Source organism: Odocoileus virginianus, chromosome 3, assembly GCF_023699985.2.
Source record: "Odocoileus virginianus isolate 20LAN1187 ecotype Illinois chromosome 3, Ovbor_1.2, whole genome shotgun sequence".
NCBI classification, from domain to species: domain Eukaryota; kingdom Metazoa; phylum Chordata; class Mammalia; order Artiodactyla; family Cervidae; genus Odocoileus; species Odocoileus virginianus.
In genome coordinates, this window is record NC_069676.1 from 4,027,902 (window position 1) to 4,054,513 (window position 26,612).

At 51.4% G+C, this 26,612-nt stretch overlaps 1 protein-coding gene across 2 annotated transcripts; it reads right to left on the bottom strand.

Moving 5' to 3' along the window:
* Window positions 1–19,849: 19,849 nt before the first annotated feature.
* Window positions 19,850–26,134, bottom strand: TMEM59L (transmembrane protein 59 like). 2 transcript variants are annotated; one of them, XM_020884529.2, is made up of 8 exons: window positions 25,880–26,133; window positions 24,784–24,943; window positions 24,597–24,700; window positions 23,013–23,165; window positions 22,346–22,448; window positions 20,933–21,050; window positions 20,716–20,833; window positions 19,850–20,473 (listed from the first exon to the last, which is right to left on the bottom strand). In XM_020884529.2, the coding sequence occupies exons 1-8, from the start codon at window positions 26,042–26,044 to the stop codon at window positions 20,345–20,347; spliced, it is 1,050 nt and encodes a 349-aa protein (XP_020740188.2). In that variant the 5' UTR covers window positions 26,045–26,133; the 3' UTR covers window positions 19,850–20,344. The 2 variants fall into 2 exon arrangements, with proteins under 2 accessions (XP_020740188.2, XP_020740189.2); XM_020884530.2 differs by lacking the exon at window positions 23,013–23,165 and having other exon boundaries at window positions 25,880–26,134.
* Between the last annotated feature and the right edge of the window lie 478 nt (window positions 26,135–26,612).

A 26,612-nucleotide genomic window follows, 5' to 3' on the forward strand; every position in this document is an offset into this window, starting at 1 on the left:
AAGGGGCGGGGCCGGGTCTGAGAAGGGAGCGGCTCCTGGCCCGGGAGGGGGCGGGGTCTGAAAATGGGCGCGGGAGGGCAAAGAACCGGTACTGCTCTGGGAGAGGAGGGGCGGGGCCTGGGGAAAGGGGCGGAGTCTGGGAAGAGCAGCAGACTTGGGTCTGAGGGACGAGAGATTGGTGGGCCAGGGAAGGGGCGGGGGGCATGGTCTACGGAGGGGCGTGTCCAGAGTAGGGGGAGGGGCTTATATGGGAGGGGCGGGGTGAAGGCAACCTGTGCGTGTCCGCGAGTAGCCTCTGGGGAGGAGACAGGCGACGGTGGGATGCGGGACAAGTGAGTGGAGAGGGACAGAGTTCACTCAGAGGAGTAGGAGCTGCCCGAGAGCGAAACACTGCACTTCAGGAGAGGGTTCTGTTCTGGGAAGGGGGAGTGGCGGCCCCGAGCCAAGATGAGAGGAGGAACTTGGAGAAACTGATCTAAGAAATCTGAGACCCGCCCCCTCTTTCCTTCCAGGGTCACTCCCTCCCCAAGACCTCCCTAGGTCTCAGGAACTCACCTAGGACCCAGGCCTCAAACATCCAACCCAGCTTTGGGTCCCAGTCCTACCCCGTCTTCCCAGAGCCTCCTCTCTCACACCCAAGAATCTCCACCCTCGGTTTGCGCTCAGATCCCCAAACCTCCTGCCGAACCCTCAGTTTTCATTCCTATACCCCCAAATCCCTGCCCTCAAGTTATCTCCCCCATCCTCTACTCAAATCCCACTGCACTCCCCCCAGACCCTTGCCCACAGACCCTTCAAACCCACACTTATACCCCCAAAGTCCATTTCACCAGACCAATCCCGCTTGGACCTCCCAGCTCCAGTGGCCCAAACACCCTAGTAGTCTTCAGCCAAGGTGCAAAGACCTGCATCTGTTTCCTTCCTTTTTCTCTTTGTTCTTCTTCTTTCTTGCCTTCCTTTCCTCTCCTCCCTTCTGAACCCCATGGAGCTGAAAGCCAAGAAGGCTTCTGTAAAGTTTCCAGAGATTTCAAGGCCACTGAAAGACTAGAATCTTCACCCTGAATGGGTCCAAGCTTCCAGAATTTTCTTTCCAGGCTTGAACCCATTTATTTTTTCACCTTCTGAGTTAGAAAGCTCTTCTTGTGCAGCCTCAGGCAGGGTTGTTTCTGTTGTTAGCTTGCTAAGTCATGTCTGAGTCTTTGTGACTCCATGGAATGCAACACACCAGGCTTCCTTGTCCTCCACTATCTTCCGGAGTTTGCAAATATTCATCACTGAGTCAGTGATGCTGTCTAACCATCTCATCCTCTGCCGCCCCCTTCTCCTTTTATCCTCAATCTTTCCCAGTGTCAGGGTCTTTTCCAATGAGCTGGCTCTTCACATCAGGTGGCCAAAGTATTAGAGCTTCAGCATCAGTCCTTCCAATGAATATTCAGGGTTAATTTCCTTTAGGATTGACTGATTGGATCTCCTTGCAGTCCAAGGGACTCTCAAGAGTCTTCTCTAGTACTACAATTTGAAAACATCAGTTCTTTAGTGCTCACACTTCTTTCATGGTCCTGCTCTCACATCCATACATGACTACTGGAAAAACCATAGCCTTGACTGTACAGATCTTTGTCAGCAAAGTGATGTCTCTGATTTTTAATATGCTGTCTAGGTTTGTCAAAGCTTTGCTTTCAAAGTGCAAGTGTCTTTTAAATTCAGGGCTGCAGGCACCATTTGCAGTGGCTTTGGAGCCCAAGAAAACAAAATCTGTCACTGCTTCCACTTTTTCCCCTTCTATTTGCCATGAAATGATGGGACTGATGCCATGATCTTAGTTTTTTGAATGTTGAATTTTAAACCAGCTTTTTCACTCTCCTCTTTCACCCTCATCAAGAGGCTCTTTAGTTCCTCTTCACTTTCTGCCATTAGAGTGGTCTCATCTGCATATCTGAGGTTGTTATTATTTCTCCCAGCAATCTTGATTCCAGTTTGTTATTCATCCAGCCCAGTGTTTCACATCATGCACTCTGAATATATTAATAAGTTGAATAAGCAGGGTGACAATATACAGCCTTGTCATACTCCTTTCCCAATTTTGAAAGGGAAAGTAACACCAGTTCTATGTCTGGTTCTAACTGTTGTTTCTTGACCCACATACAGGTTTCTCAGGAGACAAGTAAAGTGTTCTGATATTCCCATCTCTTTAAGAATTTTCCACAGTTTATTGTGGTCCACACTTAGAGTAGTCAATGAAGCAGAAGCAGATGTTTATCTGGAATTCCTTGCTTTCTCTATGATCCAATGAATGTTGGCAATTTGATCTCTGGTTCCTCTACCTTTTCTAAACCCAGCTTGTACATCTGGCAGTTCTCAGTTCACATACTGCTGAAGCCTAGCTTGAAAGATTTCTAGCATAATCTTACTAGCATGTGAAATGAACACAATTGTACAGTAGTTGGAACATTCTTTGGCATTGCCCTTCTTTGGGATTGGAATGAAAACTGACCTTTTTCAGTCCTGTGGCCACTGCTGAGTTTTCCAAATTTGCTGATATATTGAGTGCAGCACTTTAACAGCATCATATTTTAGGATTTGAAAATACTCATCTTGAATTCCATCACCTCCTAGCTTTATTCATAGTAATGCTTCCTAAGGCCCAGTTGACTTCACACTCCAGAATGTCTGGCTCTAGGTGAGTGACTACACCATCATGGTTATCTGGGTCATTAAGAACTTTTTTGTATAGTTATTATGTGTATTCTTGCCACCTCTTCTTAATCTTTTCTGCTTCTGTTAGGTCCTTAGCATTTCTGTCCTTTATCGTGCCCATCCTTGTATTAAATGTTCACCTGATAGCTCCAATTTTCTAGAAGAGATCTCTAGTCTTTTCCATTCTATTGTTTTCCTCTATTTTTTAATTTTTTTTTTTTTTTTGCATTGTTAACTTAAGAAGGCCTTCTTATCTCTCTTTGCTATTCTCTGGAATTCTGCATTCAGTTGGGTATATCTTACCCTTTATCTCTTGCCTTTCGTGTCTCTTCTTTTCTCAGCTATTTGTAAAGCCTCCTCAGACAACCACTTGGGTTTTTTGCATTTGTTTTTCTTTGGGATGGTTTTGGTCACTGCCTCCTGTGCAATGTTGCGAACCTCTGTCCATAGTTTAGGTAGGGCCCAGGGGTCCAAATGGGGCTCAGAGCCTTCCTGCAGTCAGTGCTGGAGAAAGAGGGTGGACACAGGGTTGGAGGGGCCAGAGGAAGAACCAGATGCAACTGATCCATCTCTAGCAGAGGGTCCGTACACAGTGGGTACTCAATCATTTGTGTGTGAAGTGTTCAGGAGTTGACACTGTGAACGTTGATAGATACCAGGTGCTGAAGGGCCCTGCTGACCCCTACAGCACACAATAAGCACTCGAATAAATATTGAATGTGTGGGAGCATGAGCAGCTCACGTTCCTGCTAGCTCTGTACACACCCCCTCACCCTCCTGTGGTCTGCCTGCCACTTGAGCCTTTGTTCCAGATGAACCACATGCAGGCATCAAACCCCACTCAGCAGAGACCTACAGCTCACACGCCCGACACACACACAGCTGCAGTCAATGGCATCCATATGCACGCACACTTCATAAACACCCAGATTTGACCCATATGTCAGACACACAGTTGAAGATAAGCAAGAAGAGCTTTGCTGGGCCCCTGACCGTGCACTCACACATAGTACACTGCAGACACATGGTCTGTGGACACACTAGGAACTTTAAGATCACATAGCACAGGAGAGTCAGTGCAAAGTATTGCATGTTGGGAAAAAGTGAGGGAGAGGAGAGGAGGAGATGTGGTGGGCAGCAATGAGGAGTGCTCCAGGTCATGGAGAGTCCTATGGACCACAGTGGAGGCAGTTCCCCTGCATGAAATGAGGATGGGTTGGGGGCACTAGTGAGGAAAGGGAGTATGACCAACACTTGCAGTTGAGGCACTATCTTAAATTAGAGACATTATTTAGGAAGCAAGACTTCCTGGCCAGAAATGGTGCTCATCCCAGGCTGGTGGCCAGGGAGGAATGGGATCCTAGCCAAGATGTACTTTGCAGGTGGAGCCAACAGGAGATACAGCAGGTGGGATGTGGCAGGGAGGCAGAGCAAGGCCACAGATCTCCCCAAGGTCCTTGGCCTGGCTGTGATACCCGGAATGAGACACGGGTGACTGAGGACAGAAAGAACCCAGGAAGGTCACTGCTCAAATGCTCAGTCACCCAGTCGCGTTAGACTGTATGACCCCATGGACTATAGCCCACCAGGCTCCTCTGTCCATGGAATTCTCCAGGCAAGAATGCTGGAGTGGGTTGCCATCTCCTCCCTCAGGGGATCGTCCCAACCCAGGGATCAAACCCATGTCTCCTGCATCTCCTGCATTGCAGGCGGACTCTTTACCACTGAGGCACTGAGGAACCCCAGGTTACCACACACCACGACCCAAAAGTGATGACCTGTGGTCTGGCAGAGTCCACAGGCGGGGACGTGGCAGGCAGCGTCCGCAGGCCTGGCCGCCATCTGGCCCACAGCCGGCCCGGCTCTCCCGGAGGCAAGGGCCTCACCACCTGCTCCCCGCTCCAGACCAGCTGTAGAACTCACGGTCTCAGGTCTGAGCTGCGAGGCCTCCTTATAACCCCCAGGTGTTCCAGAGGAGGAAATTGAGGCCTGGGATGTAGGGGATGTGTTGGTTTCCTTCAGCCACATGCTGCGGCCTTATCCACCCTGTCTGCCCTTCACCACTGAGTGGGCTCAGAGCCTGCTGCTGGAAATCCTGGCATCACTTTCTGTTTCTCTATAAACTAGACGTGTGTGTGTGTGTGTGTGTGTTAGTCACTCAGTTGTGTCCAACTGTTTGCAACTCCATGGACTGTAGCCCGCCAGGCTCCTTTATCCATGGAATTCTCCAGGCAAGAATACTGGAGTGGGTAGCTATTCCCTTCTCTAGGGGATCTTCCTGACCCAGGGATCAAACCCGGGTCTTCTGCATTGCAGGCAGATTCCTTACCATCTGAGCCACCAGGGAAGCCCAGAAACTAGAGAGGTAACCATGAAATAAATGCTCATGATCTTTGCTACTACCTTTAGTTCTGCACCCACTGCTGTTTTTGGATGAAGTGTTTTATGAATTTCCTTTTCTCTTGGCTGCACTCAGTCTTTGCTGCTGAGCAGGACTTCTCTAGTTGCAGTGAGCAGGGGCTGCTCTTTGTTGCAGTTCACAGGCTTCTCATTGCAGTGGCTTCTCTTACTGCAGAACATGGGCTCTAGGTGCATGGGCTCAGTAGTTGTGATTCAGGCCCTTATTTGCTCCAAGGCATGTGGGATCTTGCTTGCTCCTTGGAAGAAAAGCTATGACAAACCTAGAAAGCATATTAAAAAGCAGACATCACTTTGTCAACAAAGGTCCATCTAGACAAAGTTATGATTTTTTCAGTAGTCGTGTATGGATGTGAGAGTTGAACCATAAAGAAAGCTGAGTGCCCAAGAACTGAGGCTTTCAAACTGTGGTGCTGGAGAAGACTCTTGAGAGTCCCCTGGACAGTAAGGGGATCTAACCAATTAATCCTAAATGAAATCAACCCTGATTATTCACTGGAAGGACTGATGCTGAAGATGAAGCTCCAATACATTGGCCTCCTGATTCGAAGAGCCAACTCAATGGAAAAGACCCTGATGCTGGGAAGGATTGAAGGCAAAAGGAGAAGGGGGTGGCAGAGGATGAGATGTTTAGACAGCATCACCGACTCAATGCATACGAATCTGAGGAAGCACCAGAAGACAGTGGAGGAGAGAGAAGCCTGGTTCGCTGCAGTTCATGGGGTCGCAAAGAGTCAGGCATGACATAACGAATAAACAAAAACAACAATATATGGGATATTCCTAGACCAGGGATTGAACCTGCATCCCCTGCAATGGGAGGGGTATTCTTAAGCATGACCACCAGGGAAGTCCTGCATCCACTTCTTGTAAGTCTTCGTGCCTTGAGTGGGTTGCTCCAGCTCTACGCATTAGTTTTTCCATCTTTAAAATGTCCCTGAGAGCCTTCCCTGGCAGTCCATTGGTTAAGACTCCATGCTTCCAAGGCAAGAGGCATGGTTCCATCCTTGGTCGGGGAATTAAGATGCCACAGTACCACGCAGCACAGGAAAGGGTGTAACTGTAACTGCTGGTTGCTCAGTCGTGTACGACTCTGTGTCCCCACAGACTGCAAGCCCACTAGGCTTCTCTGTCCACGGGATCCTCCAGGCAGGAATAATGGAGGGAATGAAAGTGAAGTCGTTCAGTCGTGTCCGACTCTGCGACCCTATGGACTGTAGTCCACCAGGCTCCTCCTCCGTCCATAGGATTTTCCAGGCAAGAATACTGGAGTGGGTTGCCGTTTTCTTCTCCAGGGCCTCTGCCCAACCCAGGGATTGAACTCAGGTCTTCCACATTGCAGGCAGACTCTTTACCCTCTGAGCCACCAGGGAAGCCGCCAGAAGTGGGTGGGGAACCCATATATAAAATGTCTTTGTGAGACAGAGCAGAGGCCATGAAAAAACAAACATACACAACAGTCAGGGTAGTGCAAGTCGTAGGCCCTCACTTCAAATCAGCTGTGGGCATTTCCTCTCTCCCAAACCTGCCCTTTGACCCACTAGTCCTGCTTGATTTTTCTATCTAACAAACTCTGTATTTCAGGGTTTTTTCTAAACTGAGATACAATTCCCATACCATAGAACTCATCTTTTTATAGTATACAATTCAATGGCATTTAGTGCATTCGTGATGTCATGCAATCAACACCTCGGCGTGAGTGTGTGCTAAGTTAATTCAGTCTGTCTGACTCTTTGAAACCTGTGGACAATAGCCCGCCAGACTTTCCTGTTCATGGGATTCTGCAGACAAGAACTTTGGAATGGGTTGCCATGCCCTCTTCCAGGGGATCTTCCAGACCCAGGGATCGAACCCGTATCTCCTGCATTGGCAGGCAGGTTCTTTATCACTAATGCCACCTGGGAAGCCCAATCAGCACCTCTATCTAGTTCCAAGACATTTCCATCATTCCAAAAGGAAACTCCATCGTCATTAACGATCACTCCCCTTTCCCTGCCCCAGCCTCTCATAATCACTAATGTTTCCTGTCCCTATGGATTTACCTATTCTGAATATTTCATATAAATGGAATCACATATGTCCTTCTAGATCTGACTTATACTAATCAGCATGATGTTTTTGAGGTCCATCCATGTTGTAATATGTGTCAGTGCTTCATTTCTTTTTATGACTGGCTAATATTCCATAGTATGGATGGATGACATTTCATTTATTTACTCATCCATTGATGGACATTTCAGTAGTTCCTCTTTTGGCAATTGTGACTAGTGTTGCTGTGAACACACGCGTGCAAGTGTCTGTCAGAGTCTCTGTGTTCACTTTTGTAAGGGCACATACCTAGGAGTGGGTTTCCCAGGTGGTGCTAGTGGTAAAGAACCCCCCTGCCCTTGCAGGAGACGTAAGAGAGACATGGGTTTGAGTAGAATTGCTGGATGAGGAATTTTTTGAGGAACTGTCCTGCCTTTTCTTTCTTTCTTTCTTTCTTTCTTTCTTTCTTTCTTTCTTTCTTTCTTTCTTTTTCTTTCTTTTTTTGGCCGTGTCTTGTGGGATCTTATCTCCCCCACCAGGGATTAAACCCCAGGCTCTTGGCAGTGGAAGCCAAGAGTCCTAACCACTAGACTGCCAGGGAATTTCCTGCAATTTCTTTTTCTCCTTGTCATCTGTCATCTCCACAAGGGACAGGGACTTTATTTTCTTCCTGGTCACTCCACGGAGCCCTGAGCAGCACCCAGCACGTTAAGTAAATGCACAATGCATAAACAAATCATCGTGACTTTTGGCTGAACAATAGCTCTTAGCTTCTCTGGGATCTCAGTTTCCATATCTGCGAAATGAGTATGAACACAACCCTTCCCCTGGTAAGAATTAGTCCCCTCTTCCTCCAAAAAAGGCTCTGAGCCTATTACTCAGATGTCCTCAGAGTAAGCAGCACGGGCTGCTAACTGTCCCCGAGCAAAGAATCACCAGTTCTGCATTTCTTCCTCCCACTCCTGCCTCCACTGATGCCCTATGGCTGGGATCTGAATGGCCGAGAAGGTCAAGGGCAGAGAGGGAGAAGGACCGCTGCAGTCACCCAGGGAGGGCTTTGGGCTCTGCACCCTTAGGGAGTGGCCCATATGGAAAGCTGAGGCTGAGGCGGCTCTGGGGACCCCCACCTCGGTTGGAGCGCTGGGGACAGATGCCAGTCCACAGTCGGGACTGCTGCCTGGAGGTGAGCCAGGCCCTGGGGACCTCATGCAGGGTGGGAAAAACAGGCCCTAGTAACTGACCCCAGTGGCCAGCCGGTGAGGGGGGGAATCTGTTTTCCATGCTGTTTCTTTAAGGACTTTTTTGATGTGGACTTTTTTTTTTTTGGTCTTTATTAAATTTGTTACAATATTGCTTCTGCTTTCTGCTTTGTTTCTTTGACCCAGAGGCATGTGGGAATCCTAGCTCCCCAATCAGGGATTGAACCTGTACCCCCTGCATTGTGAAGCAAAGTCTTACCCACAGGATCACCAGCGAAGTCCCCTCCTCCACTGTCACCATGAATAACGCAGTGGCCAATGTGGACCAACTATTGTGACATGTCCTTCCAGAAGCTTCTTTTTATGAGCTAGCGGTCCCAGTAACTCCTCCAGCCCAAAGTCACATGTGAGTGCCCGGCAGAGCCCTGCCTGAAGCCAGATCCAAATCTCACCTCATTTCAAATCCACACTCTTCACTGCTGACTCATCCCCTCCTAGCCTCAGTTTTCCCATCTTTACAATTGGCGTACACCCAAGAGAAGTGAAATCAGATGTTTAAACAGATACACATGCACACAAGTTCGCAGCGGCATTAGTCACAATCACCAAAAAGAGGAACCAGCCCAAGCATCCATCAAGTGATGAATGGATAAGCACAGTGCTTTCCACCCAAACAATGGACTATTACTCAGCCATGAGAAGGAATGAAGCTCTGACACATGCTATTAATACAACGCGGATGAACCTAGAAAATATGTTGAGTGAAAGGAGCCAGACACAAAAGGTCACCTTTTGTATGATTCCATCTATAAGAAATGTCCAGAACAGGCCAATCCGTGGAGACAGAAAGCAGATTAGCAGTTGCCAGGGGCTGGGGTGCGGGGGGGTGGGGTGCGGGTGGTAGGGAGTGGCTGCTAATGGGAACAGGGATGGAAGTGTTCTGGAACTAAACAGAGGTGATGGTTACACAATATTATGAATGTACTAAATGCCACTGAATTGTTCATTTTAAAGTGGTCAATTTTAGGGAATTCCCTGGCAGTCCAGTGGTTAGCAGCTTTCCTGGTGGCTTAGCAGGTAAGAATCCACCTGCAATACAGGAGACATGGGAGAGGTGAGTTCGATCCCTGGGTCAGGAAGATCCCCTAGAGGAGGAAAAGGCAACCTACTCCAGTACTCTTGCCTGGAAAATTCCATGGACAGAGGAGGCTGGCGGGCTGCAGTCCATGGGGTTGCAAAGAGTCAGACACGACTGAACGACTCACCCACTCACGAACCAGTGATTAGGACTCCACCCTTTCACTACCAAGGGCCCAGGTTCAATACCCAGGTGGGGAACTAAGATTCTACAAGCTGCAAGGAGAGACCAAGAAAAAAAAAAGGCTAATTTTATATTATGTGGATCTCACTTCAATGAAAAAAAAAGAAAGAAAGGGCATATGGACCACTTCCTTCCAGGATCCCGAGAAGGGCTCAGTGACAAATAAACACAGGGGCCCTTGATCTTCCTCTCTCACTGTCAGCCCAGCTGGCTGCATCGCAGCGCCCCCCTGAAGTCTCCACCGGATCCGCGCAGTTCTCTAACTTTACCTACGGGTCTAGATTGCTTCCTGCCTGCGTCACCCTCCCCCCCACCACCACAATAGCGGCACCTCCTAAGATCCTACTAGGTAACCTGGAAACCTCCAGACTTTGACATTCATCTTCACGACAGCCTTGCAAAGTAGGTAAAAGTGAGGCTCAGAGAGTGGAAGTGTCTTGCCAAGCAAGGCTCAGGAGAAGGAGATAGAACCCCCACTCTCTGCTCCCAAGGCTATGCCCTCTCCCAGTACCCCGTGCTGACTCCCTCTCTTTCTGTCTTTTTATTTTAATATTTATTTATTTGTTTGGCTGCGTTGGGTCTTAGCTTCGACAAGTGGCATCTTCAATCTCATTTGTGGTGTGCTGAAAATTTAGTTGCGGCATGTGGGATCTAGTCCCCTGACCAGGGATCAAACCCAGGTTCCCTGCCTTGGGAGCATAGAATCTCAGCCACTGAACCACCAGGGAAGTCCCTCCTCCTGTCTTTTATTCAGGCATTCAGCAGCACTTATTGACAGCCTCCTGTGCCCCAGACCCTGTGATGGGCATAGAATACAGGCTCCAGACAAGACAGAGACAGCCCTACCTGCAAGAGGACAGTCTCACTGAAAATAAACTGAACAAACACTCTCAGTGTACTGGGTTGAATGGTGACCTCCCCCCAAGACATGTATGCCTGGAACCTCAAAATAAGGCCTTTTTTGGAATAAGAGTCTTTGCAGATATTATTAACGTAAGGATCTTGAGATGAGATCATCTCAGATTGGGTGAGGGAGCTAAATGCAGTAATTGATGTCCTTGAAAGAAGAGTGAAATCCAAACAGAGAGACCATGTGGAGATAGAGGCAGAGATTGAGGTGATGTGGCCACAAGCCAAGGAATGCCTGGATCTATCAGAGTTGGAAGATGCAAGGAAGGACCCTCCTCTAGAACCTTGAGAGGGAGCACAGCTGCCAACACTTTGATTTTAGACTTCTGGCATAGCAGAAAGGATGGTCAAGTTGGTCTTGCATGCCTTCTCACATTCTTCAAATCCAGCTCTGGTCTCTTCCTCCAGGAAGCCTTCCTGGCTGCTCAGCAGAGCTCCCATTTCCCCGCTGCCCAGTTTGGCTGCCTAGCCTGTATTTATATTGGGGCCTTTCCGGGATACCAGCCTCTTGAATCAAGCATTGACTGGCAACGAATCTGTTGGTGAATGAAAGAATGACATTTTCTTGTGCTGGTTCTGCTCTGGCTTTCCTGAGTTGCTTTTAGCATTGCAGCCTCTTTGGATCTCCCAGGGTCCTCACTATCACCCCAGAACCCAGCCCTCACTGGGTCTTCCTATAGGAGGAGAGGGTCTCCACCCTGAACTCCTTGAATATGACTTCTTCTGGGAAAGAGCAGAAAAAGTTCAATATTGAAGACATATGGAGCTGGATTTGCACCTTCTCTGCAAGTTTTTTTTTTAAGTTACCATTTACAGAGTGTTTTCAACTCTTTCTAACCCCAGGGACTGTAGCCTGCCAGACTCCTCTGTCCATGGAATTCTCCAGGCAAGAATACTGGAGGGGGTTGCCACCCCCTTCTCCAGGGGATCTTCCCAACCCAGAGATTGAACCTGGGTCTCCTGCATTGCAGGCAGATTCTTTACCACTGAGCCACCAGGGAAGCCCCCACACTTCAATGCCCAGAACTGTGCTTTCTCATATATTCTCACCACAGCCGTGAAGAGTTATTACTGTCCCCATTGTGGAGGTGAAGAAGCGATGACTCTCACACTCGTTGGTGGGAATGTCATTTGGTACAACCACTTGAGACAGCCGTTTGGCAATATTTGCTGAAAGGGAGTGTTCCTACACTCTAGCAGTTCCATCCGTGGGCATTTATGAGTGTCCTGGGGCTGCCGTAACAAATGACCACAAAGGGGATGGTTTAAAACAATAGACATCTATTCTCTCACAGTTCAGGAGGCCGGAAGTCCAAAATCAAGATGTTGGCAGGGTTGGTTCCTTCTGTGGGTCTATAAGGGAGAATCGCATCTCTCTCCCAGCTTTTGGAGTTGTCCGCTATCTCTGGCATCCCTTGATTTGCAGCTACACCACCCCAGTCTCTGCCTCCATCTTCACATGGCCTTCCTATTGTGCCTCTCTGTGTATTCATTTACGTCGCTTACCAAGATGCTCTCATTGGATTTGTGGTCCGCCCTCATCCAGTTTGATCTCATTTGGATTCTTGGCTAAATTCCATCTGCAGAGACACTATTTCCAAATAAAGTCACATTCTGAGGTTCCGGGTGGACGTGAATTGAGGGTGGTAGGGTCACCACTCAACCCACTACAGGTATTCATCCAGCAGAAAAAGGGACATGATTTCATCCAAAGATATAAACATGAATGTTCATAATAGCCTCAAACAGGAAACAGCCCACAGGTTTATCAACAGGTTGATGGATAAATGGACAATGACATGGTCACTAGTAGAATACTATGCAGCAAAGAAAAAGAATGACCCGCTGCTATTGATACATGTATCCCACAAGGGACTTCACCAACACTGAGCAAAAGAAACAAAGAGGACACATGTTGTGATTCCATTTTCACAAATAAGCCACACTAATCTGCAGTGATAGAGGCTGGGCCGGGGAGCGACCACAAAGAGGCATGTGGCCTTGGGGTGATGGAAATGTCCTATATCTTGAATTATGGGGCAACAGGGGGGGTATATTTGTCAAAATTCATTGAGCACTTAAAACAGTTGCATCATTAAATGTAAAGTTTGCCTCACTAAAGTTGGTTTCTTAAACAGAACAGGAAGCTCCCTGGTGGCCTAGCGGTTAGGATTCCGGGCTTTCACTGCTGTGTCATACGTTCAATTGCTGGTGGGGGAACTGATTCGCAAGCCACACAGCATGGTAAAAATCAACAACGTAAAAGAAGTCAGGTGGAGCCTAGGGGACAGAGGTCAGCTGTGGGATGTCCCCTGGGAGGTGACTCGAGGGGGCACAAGACAGCCCATGGGATTAGGAGTACTCTGTATTTGGGTCACAGCAGTAAAACTGAGTGTGCTTTGTTGTTTGTAAATTACACTTGGATTGAAAAGCCAGACCCCGGGGCTCAGAGAGGTAAGTGACTCACGCATGTTTCCAGCAGGAGGGTGTCAGAGCTGCCTGCCCTAGAGCGCATGACCACCTCCTGGTCTCTTCGCCCCTTCCCTCCATCCAATCAACAAGCACTTACTGGACTTCCCTGGCGGCTCAGTGGTAAAGAATCTGCCTGCCAATGCGGGAGCCACAGGTGCCATCTCTGATCCGAGAAGACCCCACATGCCTCGGAGCAACTAAGCCCACGGGCCACTTGCTGAGCCTGTACTCTCAAGCCCAGGAGCCACAACGATTGAGCACATGTACTGCAACTGCTGAAGCCCGTGTGCCCTAAAGCCTCTGCTCCACAAGAGATGCCACAAGAAACCCGCACACTGCAACCGGAGAGTAGCCCATGCTTGCCAGAACTAGAGAAAAACCTGCACAGTAACGAAGACCTAGGACAGCCAGTAATTAATTAATTAATTAATTGTAATGTTTTTAAGAAAGCAAGAACTTATGCATCGGCTATGCACAAGGGGCTAGGGTTTCAACTGTAAGCGCAACAGACATGATCCCTACCCTTCATGCTCCTGAGTATTCTGGCATGTATATATCCTTATGGGAAGGACAAACCTGAGACATACGAACCAATAAAGGGCCGAGATGATTTTAATTGCCATGAAGGCAATGGGCTGAGAGTGACCGAGGGGGGGAACACTGTTTTAACCAGGAGGCGGAGGAGAGTCTCTGAGGAAGCAGTGTTCCAGCTTTAATAAAAGCGGGGAGAGAGAAGCAGGGAGGGGTGTTCTGGGACATTCCAGAACATTGTGGAAGGGCCCAGAATGTTCCAGGACATCCCTGGTGGAAGTCAGGGGTATGGACCAAACGGGTGCCGGAAAGAGTCCCAGGGACAGAGAGGAGATCACACTGGCTGTACTGATGTGGAGCTAGGAGGGAGCGTGTTGACAAAGATGTATTGAGGGCAGCCTCCTCAGTGTGTGGGACACAGCTGTGACTGGGCCTGCTACAGTGTCGCATCTGGCAGAGGGAGCATTTATTAAACCAATCATCACACAAGCAAAGAAGCAATCACTTAATTGTCAACATGATAGAGGCTTAGGGTATAGTGATTTAGCAGGGCTAGGCTGAGCCAGAAGGCCAAGGAGGGACACTCAGTGTGAAGACTCAGCTGGGAAGAGAACAGAGCCTTCCAGCCAAAGGGAACAGACTGTGTGCGGACACCGAGGAGGGAGCATGCCAGGGGCCACCTAGAGCCCGGTGGGACTGGGTGTGAAGGGGATGGTGGGCAGCATCCCATGACACAGGACCCCTGGAGGCTTCAGCTTCCCTGTTGGGCTCACAACCTGGCCCGGGGCAGGGACCCCAGCAATCCTCAGCTGGGATCTGGCCTGAGCCTCCCCCTTCACAGAAGAGAAAGACATGAATCCCCATCGTTCCTTCCAAGCACTTGCAAAGTGTCTCCAGGGACACCTCCCTCCCTCCCTTCCCACCCCTAAGCCCAGAACTCAGGCCTGTCGCCAAGGAACCAGGACTGCCGGTTGCCACAGCAACCCTCACTACGGACACATGGGCGCTCCTGTTTGTTGCCATGACACCAGTCACCCACCCACCCTCCACCAGGTCTGCGCTGGGATGTGAGAGGAAGGCAGAAGGAGGCTCAGAGAGGGTGGCTTCCCAGATGCCTTGTGGAGCTGGGGAAGGCAGACAAGGAACCTGAGGTCCAAAGAGCTGCAGCGAGTCAGGAGTTATCCTCAGGTCAGCTCTGTGAGCCCCTGCACTGGGAAGGAGCCTCAGATGGAGGTGAAGGGCCCCCTCTCTCCTGAGACTCCAGAAGAGTCTTCACTTGGCACTCAGGGCCCCTTCCCCAGTGAAACCCTGAGAGAGAGACAGGTGATGTGAATAGGTATTACTTTTCTCTGAATGTACACGCACACCTGTGCACCCGGGACACCCTCCGTTGTCCCTCGATTCTATCCATTCTTCAAGGCCCAAGTCAGCCGCCATCTCTTCCAGGCAGCCACCACTCACCACCTGCTTGGAAAGGACTCCTCTCCCACCTCCGCACATCCGCAGGACTCAGTTTCTACCGGCACCATCTGACATCATTCATTCCATACCTATGAGGCATCTACTCTGGGTCCAACCCTGGGATGGTCACAGGGGTTTCAAGTATTAATGCATTAGGAAATTCCTTGGTGGTCCAGTGGTTAGTGGTCTGCTCTCCCTGCCAGGGGCCTGGGTTCAATCCTAGGGCGGGGACCTAAGATTCCACAAGCCAAACGACACAGCAGGAAAAAAGGAAAAAGAATCAGTGTGCTAGACACAGCAGCATACAAACAAAACTCTGCCCTTGCAAAACTCTGTCTTGAGGGAGGACAAAGAGACAGGGATCACAATTTTCAGTTCCAAGGAGCCCCACACAAATGGGATTAAGCTGAAAATTAAAGACAAGATGGCTTTATTGTTTCAGGACTTCCGGCAATGGCAGAAAGACACTGTCTTTCTCCATGCCTCTTGCTTCAGACAGATGCTTCATTCTCCCAAGCTCAACAACCCCAGTTAACAGGGCATGTCTCTCTCCCAATATATTCTGTCAATACCTGAGGAGGCTGGGTCATGCTACTCAACTTCCCCTAAACCACACAGGTGTGATCAAACCAGATCAGTTCTGTTAGGAAAGAAGAGATGACAGTGCCAGGTGCCAGGTTGATTCCTACCAAGTCTGTGATGGTATTCTGAGCAGAAAGTCTTAGTTGTTCATCATGTCTGACTCTGTGACCCCATGGACTATAGCCTGCCAGGCTCCTCTGTCCATGGAATTCTCTAGGTAAGAACACTAGAGTGTGTAGCCATTCTCTTCTTCAGGGGATCTTCCCAACCCAGGGATCAAACTCAGGTCTTCTGCATCACAGGCAGATTCTCTACCAGCTGAGCCACAGGGAAGCAAAAGAATATTCTTTCTCCAGCAGATCTTCCTGACCCAGGAATCAAACCAGGGTCTCCTGAATTCTGAGCAAAAGGAGCAGTTATAGCAAAGGTCTGCAGGCTAGTACATTGATGCCCCTTCTGTCTTCAGAATGAAAGGTTGGAGGAACATTGGAGGTGGTGGCTGCCAGCATGGTGGATTTTAAAAGCCCTTAAAAGTTAAGCAGAGGAAAGCAGGTGGTATCCAAGGGCAACAATGAGCTTGTAAGAGAGGGACAAGGTCAGAGCCCACATAGGGAATGGATCTGACTGGATGATGCTGCTTCTGGGGTCTGAGAGGTAAGCAGGAAAATACCCAATCAAGAATAATTACTGATTACCTGCTCCATGCCAGTTCGCACATGAAACCCTAGGGAGCTGACTTCATGGAGCTCATAAAATTATGTTAAAGGAGGCTGTCACTGAAACAAATAATTATTAATCAACTATAAATGTGGTGGGCACAGGGAAGATGAACGAGGAGTTGCGCATTGGTGTAACAGGGGATGCTGGCCCAGACTTGGGTGGTGAGGATGTGACTGGCTGAGGAGGAGTCCTTTGTGTTGAGAACTTGGTTAGAGCCGGGCTTCAGGGGTGTTCCTGCCAGAGGGAAATGCAAGTGCAAAGGCCCCGGGGTTGGAAGGAACGGGGTTCAAGGAATCTAGAAAGAGCCTGTGTGGCTGGAGCATAGCGAGCAAGGGACACAGCTTCATAGAAGTGGTTGGAGATGCTAATTGGGCCAAGTCGTGGGGGTACCTGTTGGATCATGTGGATATTTGGGCTCCTCATTGCAGCACTAGAACCCAGAAGTGGGTGATGTCTAGGATTAGATATACTTTATACCAATGGCTCCCCAGTTGCTGCCTGGAGCTAGAGGGTGGCCAGAAGGGATGCAGGGAGACCCAAGAAGAGATGGGCACATTTATTGAGCAAGAGATGATGGAGGTTGGACCTTGGCTATTGCCAAGGAAAGCAAAGAGAAGCATGTGGGCTGGAGCCCAAGAGGAAAAGCATGGCTGAAGAAGCAACGTGGAGTGAGGACAGAGAAGAATCAAGATGCCACTCAAGTGTCTAGACTCACTGAGATGGGAAGGCCAAGGGCAGGGTGGATCTACAACTGAAAGGGCAGCCAAGCTCCCCTTTAAGCCGGGCTAAGGGATTACAACCACCATTTAAATAGATGATGGTGATAACTCCACAACACTCTTGCTGTTGTTCAGTAGTTGTGTCCGACTCTTTGCAACCCCATGAACTGCAGCACACCAGAGTTCCCTGTCCTTCACCATCTCCCAGAGCTTGCTCAAACTCATGTCCATTGAGTTGGTGATGTCATCCAACCATCTCATCCTCTGTCGTCCCCTTCTTCTCCTGCCCTTAATGTTTCCCAGCATCAGGGTCTTTTCTAATGAGCCCAGCTCTTTGTATCACATGGCCTAAAGAACTTAAGCTTCAGCATCAGTCCTTCCAGTGAATATTCAGGACTGATTTCCTTTAGGATTGACTGGTTTGATCTCCTTGCTGTCCAAGGGATTCTCAGGAGTTTTTTCCACCACCACAGCTCAAAAGTAACAATTTTCTGGTGCTCAGCCTTCTTTATGGTCCAGCTCTCACATCACTACGACTGGCTTTGACTATACCAAAAAACCAGTTGCTTTGACTACCCATAACCTTTGTCGGCAAATTGATGTCTCTGCTTTTTAATACACTGTCTAGGTTTGATATAGTTTGTGGATGTACCTATTGTCACTGAACTGTACACTTAAAAATTGTGCAGTTTTTAAGGGGGAGCTTCCCTGGTGGTCCAGTGGTTGAGAATCCACCTTATAAGGCAAAGAACACTTGTTTGATCCCTGGTAGGGGAAGATCCCACATGCCGCAGAACAACCGAGCCTGTGGGCCACGACTAATGAGCTTGCTCTCTGGAGCCCATGAGCTGCAACTGCTGAGCCCGCGTGCCACAACTACTGAAGCTCACACACTGAGAGCCCGTGCTCTGCGACAACAGAAGCCACCGCAGAGAAGCCCTTGTACCACAACCACACATTAGCCCCCAGCTTGCTGCAACTAACGAAAGCCCATGAGCAGCAACAAAGACCCAGCGCAGCCAAAAAAAACTGGCTACGGGACTTCCCGGGCAGTCCAGTGGTTAAGACTCCACACTTCCACTGCAGGGAGTGCGGGTTCGATCCCTGGTCGGGGAACTAAGGTCCCACATGCCGCCTAGCCAAAAAAAAAAAACCTGGTTAAAATGGCCTATTTTATATGATGCATATTTTTCACTGCCACAAAAAAAAAAAAAAAAATAGAGGAAAAACCTTAAATGTACATCAACTCAAACTAAAGAAAATGAGGAACACAATTGAGTCGCATGAGCCATATTGCGAGAACTCGGCAACATCCTGTGGCTGGAGGTGGCACAGACAGAACACTTACATCATCACAGAATGTTCTACAGGGCAGCACTGGCTTGTCATCACTTCTCATCTCTGCCCAGGTCGTATTTCCTGGTGACATTCCTAGGGGCTTCCCTGAAATCCCACGCTGGGCTCAGAATGTTACTCAAGGGCCTAGATTGCCTTTTGGTTGAATCCCGATGTTCATGATATCAGGCAGGGGCCAGGCAACAAGCAGGAGCCAGTCAGAATGGACAGTGCAGGAGAGTGGTAATAGAGGGGATATTTGCAAAGTGCGGCAGGGGTAGGTAACTGACAGGGGGTAGTGCAGCACACAGAAGGGGCAACAGCCAGGAGCTTTTAACATGCCTGGACTGATGGTCCACTTGGTGGAGCTGTGGCCTTGGGTTGGGGGATAGAGAGAGAGAAGCGGGGAGAGAACACTCCCCCCGGCACTTCTCACTTCTCTTTCCTTCTACCTCCTGCTGGTGGCCCCCTCTGGCAGATTCTAGCAGAAGGCTGAGGGTCCAAGTGAATCAACTTCTCGGGTCACAGTGCAGGATGAAAAGTGGAGGGGCACTAGCCTCACTCACCTCCCCCCAATCACCCACCCACCACCCACAGGCCTCCATTAGCCCTTGGAAACATCTACCCCACTGACCACCATGTCCATCATCCCAAACTCTTCCCAGGAGATGCAGCCTCCACCAAACAAGACTCTCTGGTTGCCAGCAACAGAAACAACTCTAACCTACTAAACCGAAAGATTTATTGAGAGGCTCTTGGGGAGTCTGCAGAATGGACAGGATGGAGGGTCACGGCTACAGCCTCATCACGGTGGGCTTCTCCTGTCCAACAAGACTCCTCTTATTTTGATTATTTATTTATGGCCATGCTGTGTCGTCACTGTTGCACTTGTGTTTGGTCACTAAGTTGTATCCAACTCTTTGCGATCCCATGGACTATAGCCCGCCAGGTTCCTCTCTGTCCGTGGGATTTCCCAGGCAAGACTCCTCTTGAATGCAGAGTGCAGGGAAAGAATGCCAACTCACCAAAGCTGGATCCCCTGGGTAGGGAAGGGGTGAGGACCTGTGGACAGGGCCTTGAGACTGCCTCCAGTGGGACAGAGCTCCATCCCCCAAAGAAAGGGGGATGGAAGCCAGCTGGTTACAAAATTAACAAATGTCCTCTTTGAGATGTGCCCTGTCCATTTCACAGGAGCAACACAGAGGCCCAGGAAGGGGCACTCACCCACCTGGGCCAGGCAGGTGGCAGGAGCCACTTTGCCAGAGTCACCCCTAGCTAGGAGTATGATGTGTGCTGGTTCCTTTCAGGGGGCAGCTGGTCCACACCGCTCAAGCCATGGGGAGTTCCTGGGGTCCCGCATCTCAGGAAGGGCCTGGTGGGCAGCAGTCATAGCCACACTCAGGCCTCCCCCCAAGGAGGCAGACAGAAAGACCGATAGCAGTAAGCTCAGTCCAAGATGGTTTTTATATACATGGTTTATTCCTTTTGACCCCCATGTTGCAATACCAGCCTCATTCGCCCTCCCAGCATGGAGCCACCCACCGCCTCCTCTCTTGGGGGGCCTCCTCTCATGGGGCTATGTCTCCAGAGGTGGGGTGGGAAGAAAAGGGGGAGCCTTAGCACAAAGTGGCTCTCCTGTGGCCTCAGCCCCCCAGAGAGGGGAGAGAGGAGGAAGGAGGAAGGCAGCACAGAACTGGGGTTCAAATACTCAAGAAGCTACAGAATAGAAGACAAAAGTAACACGCTCTGGGGAAGGGGGACATGGAGGAACCAAGGTCAGATCCCACCCCCAACAGGGGCACAGCACCCCCAGAATCCAGGGGGTGAGGGGCGGGGCTGGAGAGAGAAGAATTTGGGGGAGGGAGGAGCCCAAGGATGGTCCCACCTTGACCTGGACGCCTAGGCAAAGGACAAGTGAGACCCCGAGAGCCCCTGAACTTGGCAGTGTAGGCCTACAGCTTGGTCAGGTCCAGTTTCAGCTTGTAGGGCGGGGGGCTGTCTGCATAGGCGTGGGACGGGGGAGGGTACAGGGACCACTCTGGCTCCACCATATAACCCTTGTGCTGCTCCAGAGTCAGGGGCTGTAGGGGAAAGAAGAGCGAGAGAGGGCCATGAGTCCCCACCCTGGCAAGGCTCCTTCCCACCCCAGATCTCAGGTCGCCCCTACTAAGGGTGGGAGTTGTTCCTCTCATTTCATGAGAGTGAAGAAACTTGCCTAATGTAACGTAGCAAGTCAGGGTCCCTATCTCCATGGGAAAGCGGGTGGCCCTGTCCAAATGAGGGAACGGTTTTCTTCCCATCTTTGCCCATGGGCCCTGCCCACCTGGAACTTGAGGTGCTGGCCGGGCGCGGTCACCAGGGTGGAGCAGCTCAGCCACAGCATCACCAGCACAGAGAGGAAGAGGCAGCAGGCCAGGATCCAGCGAGGAAGCCCCGAGCGCCTGCCCCCCCAGCAGGCATGTTCAGGGGCCCTGGTGGGACCAGACAGCCTCTTCCCTCAGGCCCCACCCCGACACCATCCCCAGGGTTCCGCCGCTCACCGGGACATGCAGCTGAGGAAGTCATTGTCCTGCAGCTCATCGGACTCCACCTTTGCCTTGCTGCTGGTCTTGACTCGAATCTTGGCCTTCCTTACCTTGTCCAAGGGGCCCACAGGGTCTGAGAGAACAAGTCACCTTTCAGTAGCCTCCAGGTCTTAGCCAAGAGGTGACAGCAGCCATGGAGGGTGAACAGGGGGCCAGGACCTGAGGCAATGGGGCATGGGGTCTTGGAATAAATCAGAACCCTGAAAGGTGGACCATGGAACCTAGGGTGATGGACCACAGAACTCTGGGAGATGGGCCATGGAACCCAGGGAGAGGGACCATGGAACCCTGGGAGATGGACCATGGAACTCTGGGAGATGAACCATGGAACCCAGGGAGAGGGACCATGGAACCCTGGGAGATGGACCATGGAACTCTGGGAGATGAACCATGGAACCCTGGGAGAGGGACCATGGAACCCTGGGAGATGGACCATGGAACTCTGGGAGATGAACCATGGAACCCAGGGAGAGGGACCATGGAACCCTGGGAGATGGACCATGGAACTCTGGGAGATGAACCATGGAACCCAGGGAGAGGGACCATGGAACCCTGGGAGATGGACCATGGAACTCTGGGAGATGAACCATGGAACCCAGGGAGAGGGACCATGGAACCCTGGGAGATGGACCATGGAACCCAGGGAGAGGGACCATGGAACCCTGGGAGATGGACCATGGAACTCTGGGAGATGAACCATGGAACCCAGGGAGAGGGACCATGGAACCCTGGGAGATGGACCATGGAACTCTGGGAGATGAACCATGGAACCCAGGGAGAGGGACCATGGAACCCTGGGAGATGGACCATGGAACTCTGGGAGATGAACCATGGAACCCTGGGAGAGGGACCATGGAACTCTGGGAGATGAACCATGGAACCCTAGGAGATGGACCATGGAACTCTGGGAGATGGACCATGGAACCCTGGGAGAGGGACCATGGAACCCTGGGAGATGGACCATGGAACTCTGGGAGATGAACCATGGAACTAAGGGAGATGGACTATGGAACTCTAGGAGATGAACCATGGAACTAAGGGAGATGGACTATGGAACTCTAGGAGATGAACCATGGAACTAAGGGAGATGGACTATGGAACCCTGAGAGATGGACCATGGATCTAAGGGAAGTGGACCATGGAACCCTGGGAGATGGACCATAGAACTCAGGGAGATGGACCATGGATCTAAGGGAAGTGGACCATGGAACCCTGGGAGATGGACCGTGGAACCCAGGGAGATGGATCAAGGAAACCCAGGAACTGAGAGATGGAAATACCAATCCTCAAGGGCTCATTTGCCAGGAGAACCCCTTGTGATAGAGGAGCCACCTTTGGAAGGAACACTGGTCTAAGTTTGAATCTTACCAACATGCACCTCCAAAGCCTCAGGGTGGGATCCCCGCCAGGTCACCTCCACTCGCTGCAGACGGGCTCCCTCATGCCCCAGGCTCTCTACCACAGGCTGGGTCTGGGCCAGGAACAAGACAGTACAGAGAAGCCCTTAAGAAAGGCACCACCCTGACCCTAGCAGGCACCTCTCTGTGCCCCATGTAGGTTACATTATCCCATGCCCAGCTGGCATCTAGTTCCACTGGGGACAGAGAGGACACAGCTGCAGGCTGTGATATCCCTGCTATTGTGGGACCCTGATTTGCCTTGACCCCATCCTCCAACACCTCAGATAGGGATGTGATTCAGGACTAGCCAATAAAATCACAGGAAATGGCTGAGAGGTCATCACATGATTCAACCAGGGCCAATCAACTTAGTTAAAACCTCAGAGAGGTTGTAATCTAGAGCCATAGGCATCCACCTTGCTGTGAGGAGGGACGTGTTTGCCTGAGAATGAAGCTGCTGAAGAGGACAGCAGAATCCAGGGGTGGGGTGAGACATGGAACCCCTGGATCCAGCTGTGCTTGAAGCTTACTGACCTGTAGACTTTGCATCCCGTGAGCCAAGAACCAGTTCATCCCACCTCCTTACCCTGACCACCCAACCACTTCTCTGGTGTGGCCCCTGCCAGAGCCCTCACCTGGAACACCACCACCTTCCCATTGTCAGTCTGCAGGTAGTATGTCCAGGTGGAGGAGACGAAGCCCTGGGCCGAGCTGACAAGGTCATTGCAGACGGTGGAAAACAAGTCCAGGAGCGAGAGGGCTCCGCTCGGAGCTTCCAGGACCTTTCTCTGCCAAGGGGAGGCCCAAGGCACAGAAATGTCACCAGTGTGGCGTGTTAAGTGGGAGGGGAGCTGGGAAAGTTCACTGTGATCAAAATTCACTAAGTGGCTTGGGGCAACAGGGCTACATATGATGAACAGAGATCTCAGCACTGCATTGGCTGACTGACTGTGTGGCCTTGGGAAAGTAGATTGCCCTCTCTGAGCCCTACAATGGGAAATGATACTCTTCCTTCAGGGAACTGCTATGAGATTTCAATTAAACAATAGCACAAGGGCTTCCCTGATAGGGCAGTTGATAAAGACTCCGCCTGCAATGCAGGAGACCCTGGTTCAATTCCTGAGTCAGGAAGATCTGCTGGAGAAGGGATAGGCTACCCACTCCAGAATTCCTGGGCTTCCCTGGGGGCTCAGCTGGTAAAGAATTTGCCTGCAATGCAGGAGACCTGGGTTTGATCCCTGGGTTGGGAAGATCCCCTGGAGAAGGGAAAGGCTACCCACTCCAATATTCTGGCCTGGATAATTCCATGGACTGTACAGTCCATGGGGTCACACACACACAAAAAGCACAAGTGCCTAATATATAGTAGCTGCTATGATTAAAAATGTTACCATCATCATTGTTCTTATTTTAACAGCATCAGGAGAGAACATGGAATAGGAAGAAATGATGGTGCACAGGGCTTTTATGAACAGTGAAAGCCTGGGAAGGGTGGAGGAAAATGAGAGATGAGAGCAGAGGGCTTTCTGGGGAATCCCAGCCAGAGGGTTTCTGACTGGGATGGAGGATTTCCTGTGCCTTGGTTTCCCCTGATGCAGCACTGTCTAGACTCAGGGAGTATGATAAGTGTACAGTTATTATTTCTCCCTGGGGTGGGGAAGGAGGAGCTATGTGTGCTTGGGAGGCTCCTCCTCCCTACACTTCCATTCTGACCACCTGTTTATCACAAGGACAGGCCTTAGACCAGGAGCTAACATGTAGGTGCTCAGAAGTCAGCTCTGAAGATGAGGGAGGTGAGGAGTGGTCACAAGCCCTGGTGGCACTGGCTTTAAATCCCACCTCCACACAGCGCTGGGTGACCTTGGCCAGTTGCTCTGGGGGCATGAAATGGGGATAACATTGTCTCAGGTGCCTCGGGTGGCACAAGAAATTTGGGACAAGCTGAGGTTAGGCCTGGACCAGGACAAAAGCTTGCTAAATAATGTAAATGGTGGCAGTTTGGGTGGGAGAGACGGCGGGGATGAGGGGTAGGGAGGACTTCCCATGTCACAGAGATGACAATTGAGTCTTGAGATGTCGTATGGCTTAATCCAGGACACCCAGGAGGCCCGGAATGGCATGGAGAGCCTGGGAGAGACTGTGGATATGAGTGCAGATCTGGGGAGGGGAGTAGAGGAGATGGGGGATGGGCCTGGGGCCACAGGTGGGAGGGCGCCCACCTTCTGCTCCAGCTCAGGCTCAGGCTCCGGCTCTGGGTTCTGACTCCAGCAGCCCTCGCTGCAAGCCTGCTGCTCTGTCTCCTTCACATAGGCCTCCACACAGGCTGCAGGGGGCAGGAGGGGGTAACTGGGGGACAGTCCGTCCCAGGCCACCTCTCCCGCCCTGGCCCACCCAGCCAACACTCACCTGCTTCACACTCAGCCTGGGTGGCATTGGGCTTGGAGCTCCTGGCCACGAATCGGCAGATGGAGAAGAGGCGGCAGCCTCGCTCGCAAGCGCTGGTCAGGACGGCCCTGTCATACGCCTTCGCTCTCCTGGATTGAACGGGGTCCTCCCCCAGCTCCTCCTGGAAGCGAAGCTGCGGGCTCAGGCAGGGGGAGGGGCAGGAGTCGGCTAGCGGCGCAGGAAGATTTCAGGGAGGTAGAAGACTTGATCTCCCCAAATCTTCTAGGGGATTTGGGGTGAGGTTGATGAGGAGGCTAAGAATATTAGTGGGGGATGTTAGCTCCAAGGAGGAGAGAGGGATGGGGGGGCGGCTTGAGGAGAGTAAACAATGGATGCTGCTGGGTTTGGGTAATGGTTGAAAAACTGGAGAAGATGAAGGGCAATGATCTTCCCTCCCTACTGCCCCCACTCCAAAAAAACCCTCCACAGAGGAGGGGATCTTGGGCCTGAAGAAGGAAGGGGGACTCAGGAGGTTTTGTCATCCTTCAGGCCTGGGAAAATTGGGATCTGACTGGGGGAGGGGTGGTGAGGATCGGGGTGGGAACTGGTAGGTCTAAGGGGGGTAGGGAAGAGGATGGGGGAAGATGCTTGAGTAGAGGGGGAAAAGGGGATTGTCGGGCCTGAGGGAGGTGGGGGTGGGGCTCCCCCAAGGCCCTGGCCCAGCAGAGGGGAGCCAGAACCCGTTGGGTAGCAATAGACACCTCAGTCCCCTCCGGCCTCCGGCTTGGAGGGACTCCCGCAACCCCGAATTCATCGGAAGGACTGGCATCACTAAACCCCCGCCCCGTGTCAAAGGGACCCCACGGCCCCTCCCCTGCCGGAGACACATCCCCACCTTCATCGGAGGGACCCCTGATCTCTGCGCTCGCCCTCGTCGAAGGAACTCCAGCCCTTCCCCCATCAGAGGGGCCCACCACCATTGAAGAACCCCCTTCCCTGACCCCTTCTCCCTCCGAGGAACCCTGGCCTCCCGCTCCCAACGGAAGGAGCTGCATCCTCAACCCATCCCCCACTGGAGAGCTCTCCGGTCCTCCTGCTGGCGCTGCGCGCGCTTCACCTGAGCAGGCTGAGGTTTAGGGTAGCGGTCTCGGCACCGCAGCTGGCAGTTCTGCGTGTCCCCAAGCTGCAGGGCGAAGGGGTCGCGGACAGGCGGCGCGGGGGTGGCGGGCGGAGGCTGCAGCAGCAGCAGCAGCAAGAGCGGCATCAGCGCGACCGAATCCATGGCCAGGCCGAGCGCAAGGAGCGCGGGGGACGCCGGCTCCAGGCGGGAGCGGAGGATGCGGCGGCGGCGGGGACCGGGTCGCTGACGTCACCCGAGCGAGGCAGCCTGGGAAGGGGGGGTGGGGGATGCGGAGAACGGGCGGGGTCGCGGCGCTGCGGCACCGTCGGGATACCGGCAGGGCGAGGCAGGTGGATCGTGGCCCCTGCCGTCTGTCCCACGTCGGGATCCCATGACACCTCACCAGTACCCACGGACGAGGGGATCTCAGTCATCGCTAGGGGCCAAAAGGAAACAAATAGGATGATAGCGTGGAGAAGAGATCTATTCTCCTGGGGATCAGGGAAGGCCTCCCAGAGTAGGCATATTTCGAGCTGGCCACTCGAGGAGGCCGCCGAGGGAACAGCGAGGTTCGGACGAGCTTGCTGGAAAAGGAAATAGGAGGACGGTGGGGCTGGCTGGAACCCAGCCAGAGTGTAGGGATGGAGGGTCATGAGAGTCGCAGAGCTGGGTTAGAGAAGACTTTCTGAAGCTTCATCTCTTTTGATACCCAAATCAGACCGCCGGTAAT